Below are 18,169 nucleotides of genomic sequence, written 5' to 3'. Positions count from 1 at the left end.
ATCATGGTGGGATGCAGCAGCATGCAGGCAGACATGGTGCTGGAAAAGGAGCTGAGAGTCCTACATCTTGACCTGAAGGTCTGTCTGCCACTTGGGAGTAGCTTGAACATAAGAGACCTCAAAGACTGCCTCCACATTGACAAACTTCCTCCAAGGCCACACCTACTCCAACAAATATTCCTAATAGTGCCATTCCTTATGAGCTTATGGGGATTAATTACATTCAAACTACCATAGAGAGGAATTGTTAGATTTGGGGAGCCTGATACAATGTTTTTTTTTGGTTTTGCGAGACAGGGTTTCTCTGTGTAGCTTTGCGCCTTTCCTGGAACTCGCTTTGGAGACCAGGCTGGCCTCGAACTCACAGAGATTCGCCTGCCTCTGCCTCCTGAGTGCTGGGATTAAAGGCGTGCGCCACCACCGCCCGGCTGATACAATGTTTTATTCTCAGATTGTATTAAAGTCAATGTCAACAGTTTGTTTACTCATAATTTCTGCAATTTGCTAGAATCTGCCCATACCAGATGTACTCTGGCCATCCTCTGGCTCATTATCAAATGTTCCTAAATCTGTGGTCTCAGGGCTCATAGCACCACCTCAAAGAAGGGTATGCTATAATGGAGATTATTTGCTCCATTTTTTCCATCATCAAGATTATACCTGCCACCTGTCTTACAGGTGCAGGGGCCAGCTTCCCCAGGCTCTGACTCACTGCTTTCCTTTTGATAAGAGGGTTTCACTGGGTTTATACTCTAAATCACATACCCTAGCTTTCAGTTTGTCCTCCAGAGCATCTCACACTTTGTCTTCTTACAGCCCTGTTTCCAACATCCCTGACAGAAAAACCAGATAAATACATAACAAGAAAAGAAAATTATAGACCCATCTCCCTATGAACCTAGGTGTAAAAATTCTTAAGGGGGGGGCAGCTTATCAGATAAGAGAACTGACTACTCTTCTAGAGCACCCAGGTTTGATGCTAAGCACCCACATGCTGACTCACAACTATCTGTAACTCCAGTTTCAGTTCATCTAATGTCCTCTTGTATCCTCCAAGGGCACAGTATATACATGATATACAGATGTATATGCAGGCAACACACACACACACACACACACACACAGCATTTCAAATTCTAAAGACATACTAAAAAACAAATCAGGGAAATAATCTCATTCACAATAGCTACACACACACAAATAAAATATTTGGGAATGAACCCAAGCAAAGAAATGGAAGACTGCTACAATGAAAACTTAATAACTCAAGAAAGACACTAGAACATAGAAAGACACCCTATGGTCACAGATGAGAAAAATGACATTGTAGAAATGGACATCCTACCAAAATCAATGTACAAATTCAATACAGTCCTTATCAAAGTTTCAGGGTCATTCTTTACAGTTGTAGAAAAAAAAACTTATAGAGAAGCACAGAAGACAAAGAATATTTAAAACAATCCAGAACACAATAATACGACAGGAAGTATTGGCAATTCCAGTGTTTGCTGGTACTACAGACTCATAGTAATAAAACCAGTATGGCTCCAGCATTGAAAAGAGATGAAAGATCAATGGAATAGCTCAGAGGGTCACATCGAAGTTCATAGAACTAGAGCTGCCTGGTTTTTGAGAAAGATTTTTTTACAAGGATACTAAAAATATGCACAGAAGACAACATCTTCAACAAATGGAACTAGGAAATTTGAATGCCAACATGTAGAAGAATTAACCTAGACTCTTATCTGCAAAAACTGCAACTCTAAATGGGTCAAGAACCTCAACATAAAACTGGATACTGCAAATATTCTTGATATAGTCATAGGAAATCTATTTTTCTGTGTATTTACATTGAGCACTTTCAGAATAGGACTCTTGTGGTGCTGGAAATAAAGCCAGTGATTGACAAGTGGAGTCTCATGAACCTAAAAAACTCTATGTGGCAAAGAACACTTACAAACTGAGTGAAGAATCGGCCCACAGAATGGGGGAAAGTCTTTGCCAGCTGCACATCTGACAGAAGATTCATATCTAGAATACACAAAGAACTCACAAAAGCAGACATTAAGAAAACAAACAACTCAGTGAAATAATGGTCCATAAATCTGAACAGAGAATTCTCAAAACAAGAAATGTGAATAGCTACTAAACATTTTTAAAGGTATTCAATATCATTAGCAATTAGGTAAGTGCAAGTTAATATTACTTTGAGATTCCATCTCACCCCAGTCAGAATGGCTGTCATCAAGAAATTAAATTACAATAGATGCTGTGAGGATGTGGGGGAAGAGGAGCACTTATTCATTGTTGGTGAGAATGTAAACTGATATAACCACTATAGAAATCAGTGTGGACATTCCTGAAGAAGATAGAAATAGCATTATCGTTTAACCTGGATATACCACTCCTGGGCATATACCCAAAGCATGCTACATCTTTCTACAGAGATCCTTTCTCAGCCCATGTTTATTATTGCTCTATTCAAAATAACTAGGAAATGGAAACAGCCTAGATGCCCATAAACTGATGAATAGAAAATGAAACTGTGGTACACTTATACATGGAATTTTTATTTAGCTATAAGAAATTATAACAAAATTTGCAGGTAAATGGAAATTGGAAAAAAATTATACTGAGCAAGATAACTCAGACTCAAAAAGATAAATGCTATGCTATCTCTCATCAATGAAACTTACTTAAATATTCATATTTGTTTTGTGTTCTTAACCTGGAGTGGTTGTGGAAGTATTGGAAAAGAGTCATCTGGTGGGAATGCTGCGGAGGAAGGGGGAGAGTGGGACATAGGTGATATGAGAACAGAGAGGAGGGAAAGGGGGAAGGAAAGTTCAAGCAGTGATGGAGATGGGTAGATGGGGGACACAAAGGTATATTAGCCACTGACCTGTGGCTGTGACAAAACACTCTGATCAAAGCAACTTCAAGAACAAAGAGCTTATTTTGATGTATGGTTCCAAAGGGATAGAATACAACATGGCAGGGAAGGTACGGCTATATGATCACATGTCCATGCACACACATGAACAGAGAGAGGAAGTGGGTGAGACCATTAACTCACAAAGCCCACCCTCAATGATTTACTTCCTTTAGCAAGGCTATATAACCTATATGTTCTATAATGTTCCTAATGAAACCACCAACTCGGACCAAAGTGTTCAAATACCTGAGCCCATGAAGGACATTTCTCATTGAAACTACCACAAAAGGGTTAACCAACACTAAGGATGCATGAAAAACCACATGGAAATTTACTATGTCATAATTCAATTTAAAATATAAGAGAGAGAGGGAAGAGGAAGAAAGAGAAGATGTCCTTAATGCCTGGATAATGCTGCTTCTGAAAGCCAAAAGTTATTAACTTATAGCCTTCAGGTCTAGTGTGAGATACCCCAGAGGCCTCCAAAATAGCACAGGTGCTTGCCATGCATTTTGGTAGTCCAACGGAACTAGTTTCTGTTTACTCATATTTGATCACCATAGAGATCAAGTTTGATGAATCTCCTTGGATGAACAAGAAAACAATGTTAGAGTGCAGATTATCTTCTCTAAATGTACAATTCCTGCAAATCCCAGGAAATGATTATTAATGTCTCATATACATGACTATATGAGAACATAAGCAATATTAACACATGTCTGTGTACATCCAAGTGAACTCTTAGTTCTTACTCTCTGCATGCCTGCCTTTCTTATGTTCAGCTCCTTGATGGAATTTCATGAGCAGAAAGTCAGTAATATAGTATCTTGAGGTCATGAATAGCTCTTTGATAAATTTCAAGACATATATCTATTGATGCCTCCTTCTGTTTCTTTGTCTAGGGTTTAAGTATTAGGAAATTTCTTTTTTAAACCCCTGATCCTGTATTTGAAAATCTTTTTAAATGACTTCCAGACTGGTATGTTTTAATTTAAGACACATATTCTCAGAACACTGAAGGCAGTTATCTTACCACCCCCAATCCCTGGTTCATACTTCAATGAACTACCTTCTGCTTGCCCCACCCCCTGGCTTCCTGTTGATTCAGAAGCTAGCTTTCCATAGGTATCAAGGGAAAGGACCTATGGTAAAAAATTGCAAATTGCTCACAAGTGTTGCAGTGAGAACAGAGCGTGGCCTTAAAAGTGTTAGTACTCAGACCTGCCCCTTGGGTACCCAGCCAATAAGCAGGCAATACCTTGGCCCACCTAGCATCCTGACAATGTCATCCTATGTAAAGTCCCCTTTAAGAAAAAAAACCCTCTCCCTTCTCTCTTTCTCTTCTCTTCCTAAAGGTTCAAGGTCATCGCATCTGCACCTCCAGGCTCTCTCTTTCCTCTTCCTCTTCTCTCTTTCTCTCTCTCTCTCTCTCTCTCTCTCTCTCTCTCTCTCTCTCTCTCTCTCTCTCTCCCTCCATCTCTACCCCCTTCCCTCTTCCTACCCCTCAAACTAATAAAACTCTCCACATGAGCACTGTCTACTTGATGTCTCTGTCTCTTACCCACAGTAGGGCCCCTTGGCCCCAACCCATATGATCTCTTGCCTGCCATTTTACAAAATTGGTGCTGTGCTGGAAAGAGGCCCTCCTAGTGCTTTTTGCTGCCTGCTGGCAGTCTGACAAACACTGGGACCCTGGAATCTTCCAACAGCACCACTTTTCCAACTGGAGGATCACTGTGACCCTTCATTCTAGCAGTGACCCAAGGTATCCAAAGAAGATTATGGGGCACCATAGTGTCTCCACCTAGATTATGGCAATGCTGACCAATGGTCAAGATGCCCCAATGTCAAATCTGCCACCAATACCTGGCCCAGGCAGTGGACAAGCAGCAGGACATTGGATAATTGATTGCACCTCTTTTGCCTAGACAAAATAAGATCAGTCTTTCCCATGTTCCTCTTCCATGGAAAAACTTACTTATGGCCCTGGCAGCCAAAGATTGATGCTGTTCTGATACTTCTGCCCCCAATGCTGTAGTAAACTGGGTACAGCTAGCTGGGTATAAACCGATAGATTTGGAAGCTGCTTGATCTTCACTCAGGTATAATTTATCCTTCTTGGATCTCTGATAGAATTGACAGCTAGGCTAGCTGTAACTTTGTCAGCTTAACAGCATCAGACAACCAGATCCTTCTGCAAGGCTATAGCCAGATTGTTATTTCCTCTGGTTATAGACTTAAAGTTGTGTTTCATCAGGCTGAAACTGGGCCCTAGGAAAAATGTTCATACTCTTTAACCCAAAGTCATAGACTTTTGCTATGACAGCAAGATATAAATCTGTTCCAGTTGTTTTACAGACACTTGCAGATTCCTGCACAGGCCTACTCCTCCTGCTAGACTCATGCCAAGGCCAAACTCTCAGGGCCCCACCAGATACACAACCAGCTGCTGCACCAAACAAGGACACCAAGTGGTCAAATACTAGCAGGTTAACTTCACCTACATGCCCATGGATTAAAAATTCTGTTATCTTCTAGCTTGTTGACACTTTTACAGGATGGATAGAGGCATTTCCCACCTCCAGAGAAAGAGCAGATGTGATGGTTCAGTTACTCCTGAAGAACATATCATCCCTCAATTTGGTATGCCATCTCACCAAGCTCCTGGGACTTCACTGCTGGTACCACCTCTGTAACATGAATCTTCAAAGGTATTATTAATAAAAAACCCAAGCCAGATATTGGGGTGAACACTGAAACATCAGAGAAACAGAACAAGCCACAGCCAATCTCACCTCACCAACTCCTCAATGGATCTTGTTTCCACGAATCCTCAGACTGAAAGCCTCTGAATCTTCATCTCTGAGGGTCTCAGTTGAACTGCTGCTTAGGTCTTGTCTCTTCATGCCTTATATACCATTCTCCACCCAGCCATGTTACTTCCTAAGATTAAAGGCATGTGTGCTTTCCAAACAAAGACATGAGATTTCAAGTGCTGGGATTAAAGGCATGTGCCATCACTGCCTGACTGTGTTCCCAGTGTGGCCTTAAACTCATAATGATCTAGATGGATCTCTGCCTCCCAAGTGATAGGATTAAGTGTGTGTACCACCATTGTCTGGCCTCTATGTCTAATCTAGTGGGCTGGCTCTGTCCTCTGATCCCCAGATAAGTTTATTAGGGTACACAATCTATTGGGGTACACAATATATTATCACATACCTCTCCAGACTCAAGCAGGCACCATCTCAGCAACTGGAACTTTGTTTTCCAAGATCTCCCAATGAAGGGCATATCAGCCCTCATGTCTCACTCATTAACATTTGCCTCTTCTGTAATACCAGAGCACTTCTCTGTTCCATTCTTTCGAGCAGTTATCACTTTTCTCATGGCTAGCCCTGCTCATGGGGCCAATGATAACAATCTATTTTCTCCCTAGAAACCTGCCTTCTCAGCTCCCTAAAGGGGTCTCCTGGATGACAGCCAACTGAATGGTTCTTCACTCACACCTCCTGCTGTATGTGATCCTGACTCCCAAATTCCTCCTCCCTACTTCACCCCAAATCCTGGAAGCAGTCTCGAGAATTCAGTGCCCCCATCCCCCACCTCCACTTGCTATCTATAACTCACTTTTTAAATAATAATCCAAAGAAGCATTCACTCACACTGGGGACCCAGCCAATAGGCGGGTAATACCTTGGCCTGCCCAGCATCCTGACACTGTCGTTCTCCATAAAGTCCTCTTTAAGAAACTCCTCGCCCTTCTCTCCTCCTCTTCCCATGAGGTTGAAGTCACGTCTGAACTTCCACTCTCTCCCTCTCTCTCTGTCTTTCCCTCTCCCCTTTTCCCCCCTCCCCAACACTAATAAAATTCTCCACATGAGCACTATCTGCATGGTATCTCTGTTTCTTACCCACCGTGTGGGTGGGTAACCCACCAAGGTCTCTCACCCACTGATTTCCAAAAAAAAAAAAAAAAAAAAAAGGAGGATTAATGGTTAGCATAGTAAGGTCTAGTCCACTGAGAAAGTTGAAGAAAGTTGAATATATGATAAATTAGACAGATAAGATGATGGACAGGGATTTGGGCCACTGAGAGCAGGTCCCACCCCCACCCCAAACATACTCCATGAATCCCTTAAGGAGAATATGTAAATTACTATTGTCCACTCATATATCTGGTCTCTAACACAGATCACTGTAGCAGACTTACTTGTAAGTAAATATGGTTTCTAACCATCTTCTCCTAGAATACCCCCCAGACCACCTCACAGACAAGGAGGTGAATACAAAGCAACCAGTACGTATGAGGTTGTGCATTACGGCTTCCACATCTATGACTGTGATGGAGCTAACACTCTCTAGGAGAAAAGCTACAAACTGGGGGTGTACATATGAGAACAAAGATAACACAGTCCAGTTAACAGCCAGAGAGACACCTGTAAGGTAGAAGCCCTAGCTGGTAGTAATAGCTAGCATACAGTCACGTTCAACACACAGCAAACAAACCATAACAAATAAATATGGTGAGTGGGTCTTTCAGACCACAGCCATTTCCCTGGTTAGGTCAGATAGACACACAAAGAGCTTATGGACTTTCCATTGCCTTAGCCCATGTCTAACCTCTGGCCTCCATACACATTGTAAGTAAACACATATGTTTCCTCCCTACCATCCTCTACAAAACTTCCTTTATCTTGGGCTAAGGTCATTGTGACTTACCCTCTGTTCTGTTTCAGGGCTGAAGTGTTTTCCAATATTTGTGAAGGCCGGGTATGGATCAGTACTGCAGGGGACAATTTCCTTACAGTGAAATCTGTTTGAACTCACCTGAGATTAGATAGGGACACATGCTATTGGCAACTCAGGGCCCAAGGCTGAGATGAAAGCTCTGAAAATATGTCACATAGAATCCATCAAAGGACCAATGGTGTAATAACTATTCCATAAGAGGAGAAAGAAATCCCTTACAAGAGTTTTCAGGCAAGTCAGAAGAGTTGATGAAGAGGAAAAGCCTGGAAGGACAGAGTGGTGGGAAAGAATGCAAAAGAGAATGGATGTCAAGAGAGCAGTGAATATAGGCTCTCTCTCTCTCTCTCTCTCTCTCTCTCTCTCTCTCTCTCTCTCTCTCTCTCTCTCTCTCTCCTTCTCCCTTCCTTCATTCCTTTCTTACTTTCTTTGAGTGAAAAAATACTGAGTTTTAGAAATGAAGACTAAGTTTCATGTACCAAATTTGATAATTTATTATCTGGAAGGCAGATTACTTCAGGACCAATAGAAGACGATGCAGGGTGTAGGTTGTGCCTAGAACAGCATAGGTCAATGGTCCCAAAACAAGGAGTAGTATAGTTGTGTAACTGATTTCTTTTTTTAATTATTATTTTATTTTACAATACTATTCAGTTCTACATAACAGCCACAGATTCCCTTGTTCTCCCCCTTCCTACCCCCCTTCCTTTCCCCCCAGCCCACCCCCCATTTCCACCTCCTCCAGAGCAAGGCCTCCCCCGAGGACTGAGATCGACCTGATAGACTCAGACCAAGCAGGTCCAGTCCCCTCCTCCCAGATTGAGCCAAGCGTCCCTGCATAATTCCCAGGTTTCAAACAGCTAACTCATGCAATGAGCCCAGGACCTGGTACCACTGCCTAGATGCCTCCCAAACAGATCAAGTCAATCAACTGTCTCACCTATTCAGAGGGCCTGATCCAGCTGGGGGCCCCTCAGCCTTTGGTTCATAGTTCATGTGTTTCCATTCATTTGGCTATTTGTCCCTGTGCTTTATCCAACCTTGGTTTCAACAATTCTTGCTCATATAAACCCTCCTCTTTCTCTGATGTTTCAGTGTTCACCCTAATATCTGGCTTGGGTTTTTTATTAATAATACCTTTGAAGATTCATGTTACAGAGGTGGTACCAGCAGTGAAGTCCCAGGAGCTTGGTGAGATGGCATACCAAATTGAGGGATGACATGTTCTTCAGGAGTAACTGAACCATCACATCTGCTCTTTCTCTGGAGGTGGGAAATGCCTCTATCCATCCTGTAAAAGTGTCAACAGGGAGCTCCAAGAGTACAGATTTCTTGAGTCCTCACCCAGGGTGGATGGGATTTTCAGGGCTGCCTTTGAGTGATCCATACTTCTGGGTGTAACCTTGACAAACTCAGTTTTACCAAGCTAGAGTTGGGTGCAATCATTTCTTTAGTCTGTTCTTGGCGACCCATCTGGGGTTCATATCTTACCAGGTAAAGTCATAAGACAAATGGGAATCTGAATTCCATGTCTGCGGTTTCATGGAATTATATAACCTCTGTGAATCTCAACAACCTGGTGAATATCATGTACATTGATTGATTACATGCCTAACTGTAAGGATCATCAAATATGACAGTACAAAGGCAGCATACAGTGTTTCACACATAGACATTGTCAATATTGCATGGAAATATCACTTGTTATGATAAAATCAGAAAGATCAAATACACTAGGTGGCACTCTAAGACCAAAAGAGTCATTTTTCTTTCATTAGGGTTTTTTTTTTTTAAATTTCTGTCTGCTTTCACATAAATTAGTACAAGATGGGAATTCGCTATCTACTGGATATGAGACATATCAGGAGGGCTGAAAACTAGAGAATTTTATTGCAGATTCAGGACATTTAAAAAAAAAACAGCAAAAAGCCAACACTTCCTCTGCAGAAAGCATGAGTGGCTGGAAGTACTTTGAACCTGGAAGTTGGGGAAAGAGACATGAAAATAGTACATGGCAAGAAGGTCCTCAGAATGAGGGTGGATTCACAGCTCCCAGTGTCCTTGGGTAATTTGGCGACTCCTAGGAACTCCGGAATGTTCTAATTAAAGCAACAAATCATGGAGCCGTGTTCTAAATGGAGTTTTTATACATAGTGAGGGAAATGCAGACCCAACCTTTTGCCAGATCCCAGGAAACCCAGTTCCAGATTTATAACACCAACATATGCATCTGAAACTGCAAACTAAAAAGCATGCAGTAATAAACACTCCACACAGGCAGACTCACGGCAAAAGCCTGCTTTCAAATGGCCGGGGTTTCAACACACTTTTAATTCTGTTTCTAAATAAAGGCAATCATGCACTTGTCAAGCTCCTGAGTCCCTGTCTGTCCTAAAGTAAGAGGGCTCTTACTCTTTGTGCTTAAGAGACTGGGTGTTTCAGTGGTGTTAGCCTTAGGCAGGAAATAAATCAATGTGTGTATTTTCAAAGACATATTTACTCCAAGCCAGACCTGGCCTGGAACACTAAATAACTGAAACTGGAGATGTACTGATCAGAGACAGAATGCTGGAAAATACCACTTATTAAAGGATTGAGTGTGTAGGCACCCCAGGGTACCTCAGCAACTGATTATAAATGAAACCCAAAGAAAGACTTTTTGTGAAGAGCAGGCACTGTAAAATTTTGAGATTAGCTGGCTATCGTTCATCTGTAAATTTTATTCAGGGAAGGCAGATCATTCTGTAATGAAGAAGCCTTCCAGGTCCCAGAGCTTCCCTTCCTGGTCAGCTTCTCCCAGCCTGGGTGTTTCATTCAGTCAGTAACTTGTTCCCACTGTCTTCCTGGCTTTTTACAGTGGGAATAGCCATCCCTTGGCACATTGTGGAACTTTCAGACAATAAATTTGCAAAAAGGAAGACATTAAAGAGTGAACATTGCTACTAAGGAGAGGTCAGGCTAACGGGACAGAGAGGGACATCCTGTTCTAGGCCAATGTTGTTAAGGAAAACATCCAAAAAGCAGTGATCAAATTACAAGGGACATAGAGATCACCAAAGATATGCCACAGGACAAGAGAGAGGGCTTCACTGGAGGACAGTGGGTGCAGGTAACCTAAGTTTGAGGAGGTAGCTTGGCCCAGTGTGACATGAAATTTAAAGTCACATGAAACATAGTAACAGCAAATCTTCCATGTTGCACCTGTGTATATGCCTTAGTTACAAAGTCACCTAGGTCCATCAGAACTAGTATTCATCTCAACTCAATGAAGCTTAAACTTCAAATGCCTTGATCTTCAACTCTAGTGAATTCATTTTGGCAGTTCTTGGTGGACAGACTGAGCAGGACACCAGGGGACCTGGTCAGTAATGACAGTGCACTATACCTGTCTCCACTTTCTCAATCACCTTTCATTGCTTCTACCTCTTCTTAACATTATCAAAACAAGGACCATGCTTTCAGCATGCCTACTTTGGTGGATATGCCAAGTCACCTCCAAATTTTAGCATATATAATACTGTTAATGCTATTGAACAAATAGCACAGCTATAATGTGATATTTGCAAATGTGCAATGTTAATATCTAAGTAAGTAACATGGGCATGCTATTTAAGAATGGAAAGTAGAGACTGGAGAGATGTCATAGTGGTTAAGAGTACTGTTTGCTCTTCCAGAGGACTGGAGTTCAATTCCCAACATCCCCATGTTGGCTCACTATAATCTGTTACTCCAGTGGTAAGGAACCTGACACCTACTCTCTTCTGGTCTTGCCTGGGCACTGCATACACAGTGCATAGACATACATGCATTCATGACACCCAGACACATAAAAGAAATTCAAAGGATGGGAATATGGCCATCAAAAAGAGAAAGTAACCTGGTTAGAAGCTTTTGCCCCCAAGAAGTAGAAATGGCAAAAGACTTATTTATTATTTCAAATAACCTCATCTGACTCTTATTAATCTTGTACAGGTTTCAGTTTCCTTAAACTTTTCTAGTTTGGTTACACAAAATTGATGTTTTATGGAGTTATAGAATACTAGGGGCTTAGGCTGGGGGTTAACACAGAAGCAACATCACAAATTCTTGTAAACCTTAGTTTAAATCTTGGCTTTATCAATTGCTAAAACCTGATGATTTGGACCAAATTAACAAAAACTCTCTCCTAGTCTCCATTTCTATTTATTTATTATTTTCTTTTATTTTGAGTCAGAGTCTCACATAGCTCAGGCTGGTCCAGAACTCAATATGTCTCAGAGGATGACTTTGAGTGTTGGGATTACACATGTAAGTCACCATGTCTAATTTATGCAGGGCTGGTAACCCAACCCAGGGCTTCATGCATGCTAGGCAGGCACTCTACCAACTGAGCTACATCCCCAGCCCCTCAGGTTCTCCTTGCAAAAATAACAGCAACAATGCAGAACAGAAACTATTACTTTGACCCTTCAAGGTGAGAATATCTAAAGCACTCAGCACACAGAGTGCTTAAAGTAACGATTACACCCACAGTTGTTCTCCACATTGTAAACATGACAGTAATTCTCAATTATTATCAAGTCAGCATTAACCTCATTCCCTAGTCTCTTTTATATATGACTTCAAGCAGAAAATCTTAAATGTTATTAATGGCCACAGAAGTTCTCCTTGTGGCCTTAATCATTTCTTTTACCTGCTTCTGAGGCCTCTTGATGTCATAAGCAGGCTGGCTTTAGTTTGCCTGCCTCTACTTTGGAGAAATCATTTCATCTGATGTAAGTCACTGTGTCTCTAAAACAGCAGTCTTGATGCTCAACATGTTCAATCAGAGAGAATCAGGCATTCACTGGAGCCTCGGGCACCTAGAAGGCCCGTGACTGTGGGATAAAAGAATAATGTGGCCCACTGAACATTAACCAATTGTGGAACCCCACATATCAATCAAGATGTCGCACGAATCCTAAATGGTCTTATAATAAAAACATGGAGCCAGATATCAGGGTGAAAGCTAAAAGATCAGAAAACAGAGCAAGCCACAGCCACCACCTCTTACCTCACCAACTCCTCAGCCTGAAAGAGAGCGAGTTCCTGTCTCCTTCCACCTTACATTCCTTTCTCTGCCCAGGTATACCACTTCCTGTCTCAACCTTCCTAGAGCTGGGATTAAAGGTGTGTGATCCCAAGTGATGGAATTAAAGGTGTGTGCCACCGTTGCCTGGCTCTGTTTCTCTTTTAGACTGGATTAATCTCATGTAGCCAGTGTGGCCTTGAACTCACAGAAATCCAGCCATATCTCTGCCTCTGCCTCCCAAGTGCTAGGATTAAAGGTGTATGCCACCACTGCCTGACCTCTATGGCTAACTCTGGCTAACTCTGTCCTCTGATCTTCAGGCAAGCTTTATTTCCTAGATTACAAACAATATATCATCACACATTGCAGTTTTGGGTTGGGGACAGGGGGATTTTGTGACATCTGAAATGGGGTTTGGTTTTTAAAATTATATTTTGGATAGCACAGAATGTCTGCTTACCTCTGTTAGGTGTGAGTTTACTTATATAAAATATCAGAATTTTTTCTAATAAATTCATCCCTCCACTTAATGATACTTCCTATGCCATAGAGCCGAGTTCCATAGATAAAATTCTGCAGTCTGTTGGATTGATGGTTGCACATAAAATCTTGCTTCTTTTTATTATGTAATCAATTGGGCTCTTCCCTATATAGGCTATTTCTCTTGCTCTTAGAATTCCTTAGTTATCTGTACTTCTTCTTTTTATCAAAAACATGGTTCTATTTTCCAAATCATTCAAGAGTAAGTTAATTAAGATTCTGTTGAAAGACTTACCTGCAACGAAGTTATATGTTAGGGTGTTGCTACAAAAAAATTGAAAAATGAAGAGAATGTGGGAGCTAGGGTGAGAGATTTGAATCAACATATTAAGACAAGTTGGAGAAGGATACAGACTTCCACCATTTACCCTTTGTCAGGAGTCAGATGGATACAGTCAACAGTGAAAAGGTTTCCTGCTCAGGAGCTGGCAGGACAGTAGCCTAGTGGACATAGACCTCTTTACCAGAACAAAGGTCCATTTACATTTTCAAAATCAACAAAAATATAAAGCATTCTGTTGTTATAATTTCAATAAAATGACAAAGGTTTTGTGTGTGTGTGTGTGTGTGTGTGTGTGTGTGTGTGTGTGTGTGTGATATGCATGTGTATGTACACATAGATATGGGTACCTGCTGAGGTCAGAAGAGGACATCAGATTACCCTACAGCTGTGAACCTCCAGATATGGGGACTGGGAACCAAACCTGGTTCCTGGGAAAAGCATCAAGTGTTGTAACCACTGAACCACCTCAACCACCTCTCACGACCCAACATGGCTGTGTTTTAAAGGACATTTCTCTTCCTCATTCTCAATCTTTTTTTAATTTTTACTTTATGTGCATTGGTATTTTGCCTGCATGTATGTGAGTGTGAGGTATCAGATCTTGAAGTAATAGACAGTTGTAAGCTGCCATGTGGGTACTGGGAATTGAACCTGAGTCTTCTGGAACAGCAGTCAGTGAATGCTCTTAACCACTGAGCAGTCTCTCCAGCCCACTCATTCTCAATCTTTCCATCATTTCCCATTCTTATTTGTGAAACTGATATGTAAAGAGATAAGGAAAGGCAGCCAAAAGCCATACTTGGACCATTAGATTCTTTCACTGTATGAGTAAAGCAACTATGGTTTTAATTGGTGCCTTCCTGTTGGACTTCTGCCCTGTGCAGAATTTCAAACACACACGCTTCTTGGGAGTGTCCTATTTATGTTTTCTGTTTGTTCTAAAAGTTACTTTAAGTTGCATGTCAAGGGTCAGTGGGATGGCTCAGTGTCTAAAGGTGCTTGCTGCCAAGCTTGATGACCCAAATTTCATTCTGGGACCCACATGTTGTAAAGAGAGAGCCACCTCCCCCAAACTGTCTTCTCACCTCCACATGTATCCCATAGCATGCCTTTGACCCAACAAATAAATAAACAAAAGTAAAATTTTTTTTATAAAGAATTGTATTTAAAGTACAAGTCTCCAAAGCCCTGTCCTTGATCACCGGACTTAAGTTTAAGTAGCATGTTTGGATCTACCTATTGAAAGTTGACTATTCCAAACACAAGACACACCACTTGGGGGAAAAAAACTCATCATGCTAACTAAATTCATTCTGTGGCTTATAACAGCTGCTGGTTATCTGTATGATGTTGAAATATACAGACGAAGATGATGGCTGAGGAAATGGAAACAAATGGAATAAAATAATTCTGAGACATTACAAATGATAGGAGCACCTGTCCTAGAACACATTATTGGGTCAGGCTAATATGGTAGAAAGCTGATTTTAGGTAGAACTGAATTTCATTTTGACTACGCTTCTCCATTGCTGAGCAATTTATGGAACCTCTTTCAGCTTTGCCATACCCTTCACTAAATGGAGATTTTGGTATCATTAATGTTGTGAAGATGAATCAGGTTTTAGTGTTACTGATATGCCATGATGATGGATTCCTCATGCAGCTTTGAAAATCCCCTTGGTATGTATGTGTCTTCCCCTTTTGCATCCAAGGCACTCCACTGTCTCACTCACACTGAAATACCCCCAGTCTTATTTTCTTAGCCTGACTACTATGGTGATATTTTATTAATATGGTGCTATTTTATTTGTACTGAAATGTGATTTTATTTGCATGTTAATAAATAAAGTTGCCTGGGGTCAGAGCTAATAGCAAGCCATAGCAGAAGCTGGGCAGTGGTGGTGCACGCCTTTAATCCCAGCTCTTGGGAGGCAGAGCTAGGCGGATCTCTGTGTGTTCAAGGATACAGCCAGCATGGAGACACACGCCTTTGATCTCAATACCAACCATAGAAGACCTGGAGGTCTATACAGATAGGCAGTAACGAGGAGGTCATGTGGTTGGGTTTACAACCAGTGAGAAGGCAGAATAGAAAGTCAGTAAAAAGGACAAACAGACAGGAAGTAGGTCTCTTGCTGAGGAGGACAGCAGCAGCAGTGAAGGGTAAGGTTTTTAGCTCTTTGCTCTGACCTCTTGGGCTTTCCTCTCTGCATTGGCTCTGTGTTTCTTATTTAACAAGATGGTTACATCTACAGACTACCTGGTCTTTGGACTGTCCAGGACTTACAGAAGGCTGACTGGCTCAGACTGTCAGCTTCTGGGTATGCTGCCTCTTTACGAGGTCCTCTGGTTTATCTTTGTGTTCCTTAGATGATGGTGGAGGAAGAAAAACAGAGGTAATGGTTTTAAGATTAGAGTATCGACTGCCAAACTCACTAACTGCAGGCAGAGGAGCGCCAAAACGCCAGGGGAGAGGAAGTGTCTGAACTGAAGGTTTCCAATGGAGAGTGACAGAGGCTTACCTGGTGGAATCTTCCTAACCTGTCATCAGGTATGTGCCAGCTAGACACCGAAGACAACACACCCAGCCTTAATACTACTTATCCATTCACTTTATAAGGATAACAACCACAGGTATTTTCGATTTTCAGAAACTTAACTCTTTGTGGAGGAAAGGGTTTATTTTACCTTATAACTCTCAGGTCACACTCCATCACTGAGGGAATTTAGGGTGGGAACTCCAAGTAGGAACCTGGAGGCAGGAGCTGATGTAGAAGCCTTGGAGGAGTGCTGCTTACTGGTTTGCTCCTCGTGGCTTGCTCAGTCTGTTTTCCTACAGAGCTCAGGCCCACCAGCTCAGGTGGGATGGACTTTTTTTACATCAATCATTAATCAAGAAAATGTTTCACAGACTTGCCTATAGGCTAGTATTATGGAGGGATTTCCTTAGTTGAGAGTCCCTCTTCCCAAACGACATTAGCTTGTATCAAGTTGACAAAAAAAAAAAAAAAAAAAAAAAAAAAAACTAGGACAAACAAATGGAATCTAGAGCCTACAATCTCAAAAGGATGAAAATGAGCCCTTGGAGGGTCAAAATCTCTGACTGCTTTATATATAAAATACAGATAAACTATATAGTGCATATATGGTAAACATAAACATTATATAACACAGATACACTACACAGTAATGCATACGACCACAGATATATATGCAATTTGTAGTATCTGTAATTCTACATTTTCCACCATGATATTTTTATTGATTATTTGGGAATTTCCCATAGTGCACTCTGGTCATGCTTAATTCCCAGTCCTCCCAGGTACACACACACCCCAAACTTAACTTTTAAGTATATTTTGTGAATACACCTTACATCTAAGTAGAGAGTTGCCTACATACATAAAAATATGGATAGCATTTGTTTTAAAAATATTTTAATTCATTGTATAGAAAATAAAGCACAATGACATTAATGACAATGCAGCCATGGATGCTTCTAATGTCACAATGAACATATATATATATGTATATATATATATGATTAGTGGGGGAACTAATAAATTAAAATAGTCTTCCAAGACTCTGTCATGATGAATCTTTTCTGTATCAATTGCTGCATTCCAAGAGGATCTAAAACTGAATGCCCTTCTTAGGAACTACCCAAAATGATTCAATTTAGAGATGACATGTCATAATCAGACATGAGAGACAATTTTTCCCAGAAATACATCTTACTTATCAATGGACACAATGCAGAACAAAGCAGAAATAAGAAAATAATTAAAAGGAATGTATAAATAAGTTAAAAGGTTTTAAAATCATTTTTCATCTATATCTTCTATGCTTAGTGATATTTATTAGAGTTCTGTCATCTGGTGCTTAGAGTAAAATATAAAAGCAGACACACTTTTGAAAGGAGAAGGAAATTACATGCTGAAGCCCTTTTGATTATGATTTTATTTGTTTACAGAATTTTCATGTATTGGATAAAATGACCTCCATGTTTGCTTGTTTTTCATGACTTTTCTAAAGTCGTGTCTCCTTGCCTGGCCAGTACTTGGGCTGCAGCACACGATCCCTTGCAGCACATGTTTCCTTCTTGAAGCTTGAAGACACCACTGTTTTGTCTCTGGTGGTTATGAAGCTGCTGGGTTTTGAAACATACTTTTTCTTTAAAACAAAAAGCACAGCCATGCTTAGGAAAATGGACACTGAACCAAGGAGTGTGGTCAGTCCCAGGTATATGTGTCTAAAAGAAGAGAGAATCTAGGTTATAATTATTACAACTACTCAACTTGAAATAAAACATAAACTGAAGGTTCTAATAGTGTGATAATGACTCTCTTAGAGGACACAGATGTAGAGTAGGCCTGTGGCTATGAATACTGGTGACCTACTGCCAGCCATTTGCTACTGTATTTCTTAGTAGTATTGTCATTCCGAGTTACTGCAAATGATATAATAAACTCCATTTCCTCTGTAAGGAGTTCCTGAAGTTGGGCAGCCATCTTCCTGCTTGCTCAGGGCAGTCCCAGTTAGACTACTGCTGTCCTAAGTATAATTTTAAAAGGATCTCTTTCACTTTCCAAAGTGTCTAGGTTTGACTAAG

The 18,169-nt window shown here is 41.0% G+C and overlaps 1 protein-coding gene across 3 annotated transcripts in view; it reads right to left on the bottom strand.

Annotated features, from left to right (window-relative positions):
- Positions 1-16,641: 16,641 nt before the first annotated feature.
- The window catches only part of Slco1c1 (solute carrier organic anion transporter family member 1C1), a 43,244-nt gene continuing 41,716 nt past the window's right edge, over positions 16,642-18,169 (bottom strand). For all 3 annotated transcript variants that reach the window (XM_006976483.4, XM_015995365.3, XM_076568190.1), the window contains one exon: positions 16,642-17,809. In XM_006976483.4, coding sequence (XP_006976545.1) covers positions 17,587-17,809 — 223 coding nt within the window. In that variant the 3' untranslated portion in view covers positions 16,642-17,586. The remainder of the gene's footprint in view (positions 17,810-18,169) is intronic.

This window comes from Peromyscus maniculatus, chromosome 3 (genome assembly GCF_049852395.1).
Source record: "Peromyscus maniculatus bairdii isolate BWxNUB_F1_BW_parent chromosome 3, HU_Pman_BW_mat_3.1, whole genome shotgun sequence".
In the NCBI taxonomy this organism is placed as follows: Eukaryota; Metazoa; Chordata; class Mammalia; order Rodentia; family Cricetidae; genus Peromyscus; species Peromyscus maniculatus.
Note: the sequence above shows the minus strand (reverse complement) of the source record. Positions and strands in the feature narration are given on the sequence as shown.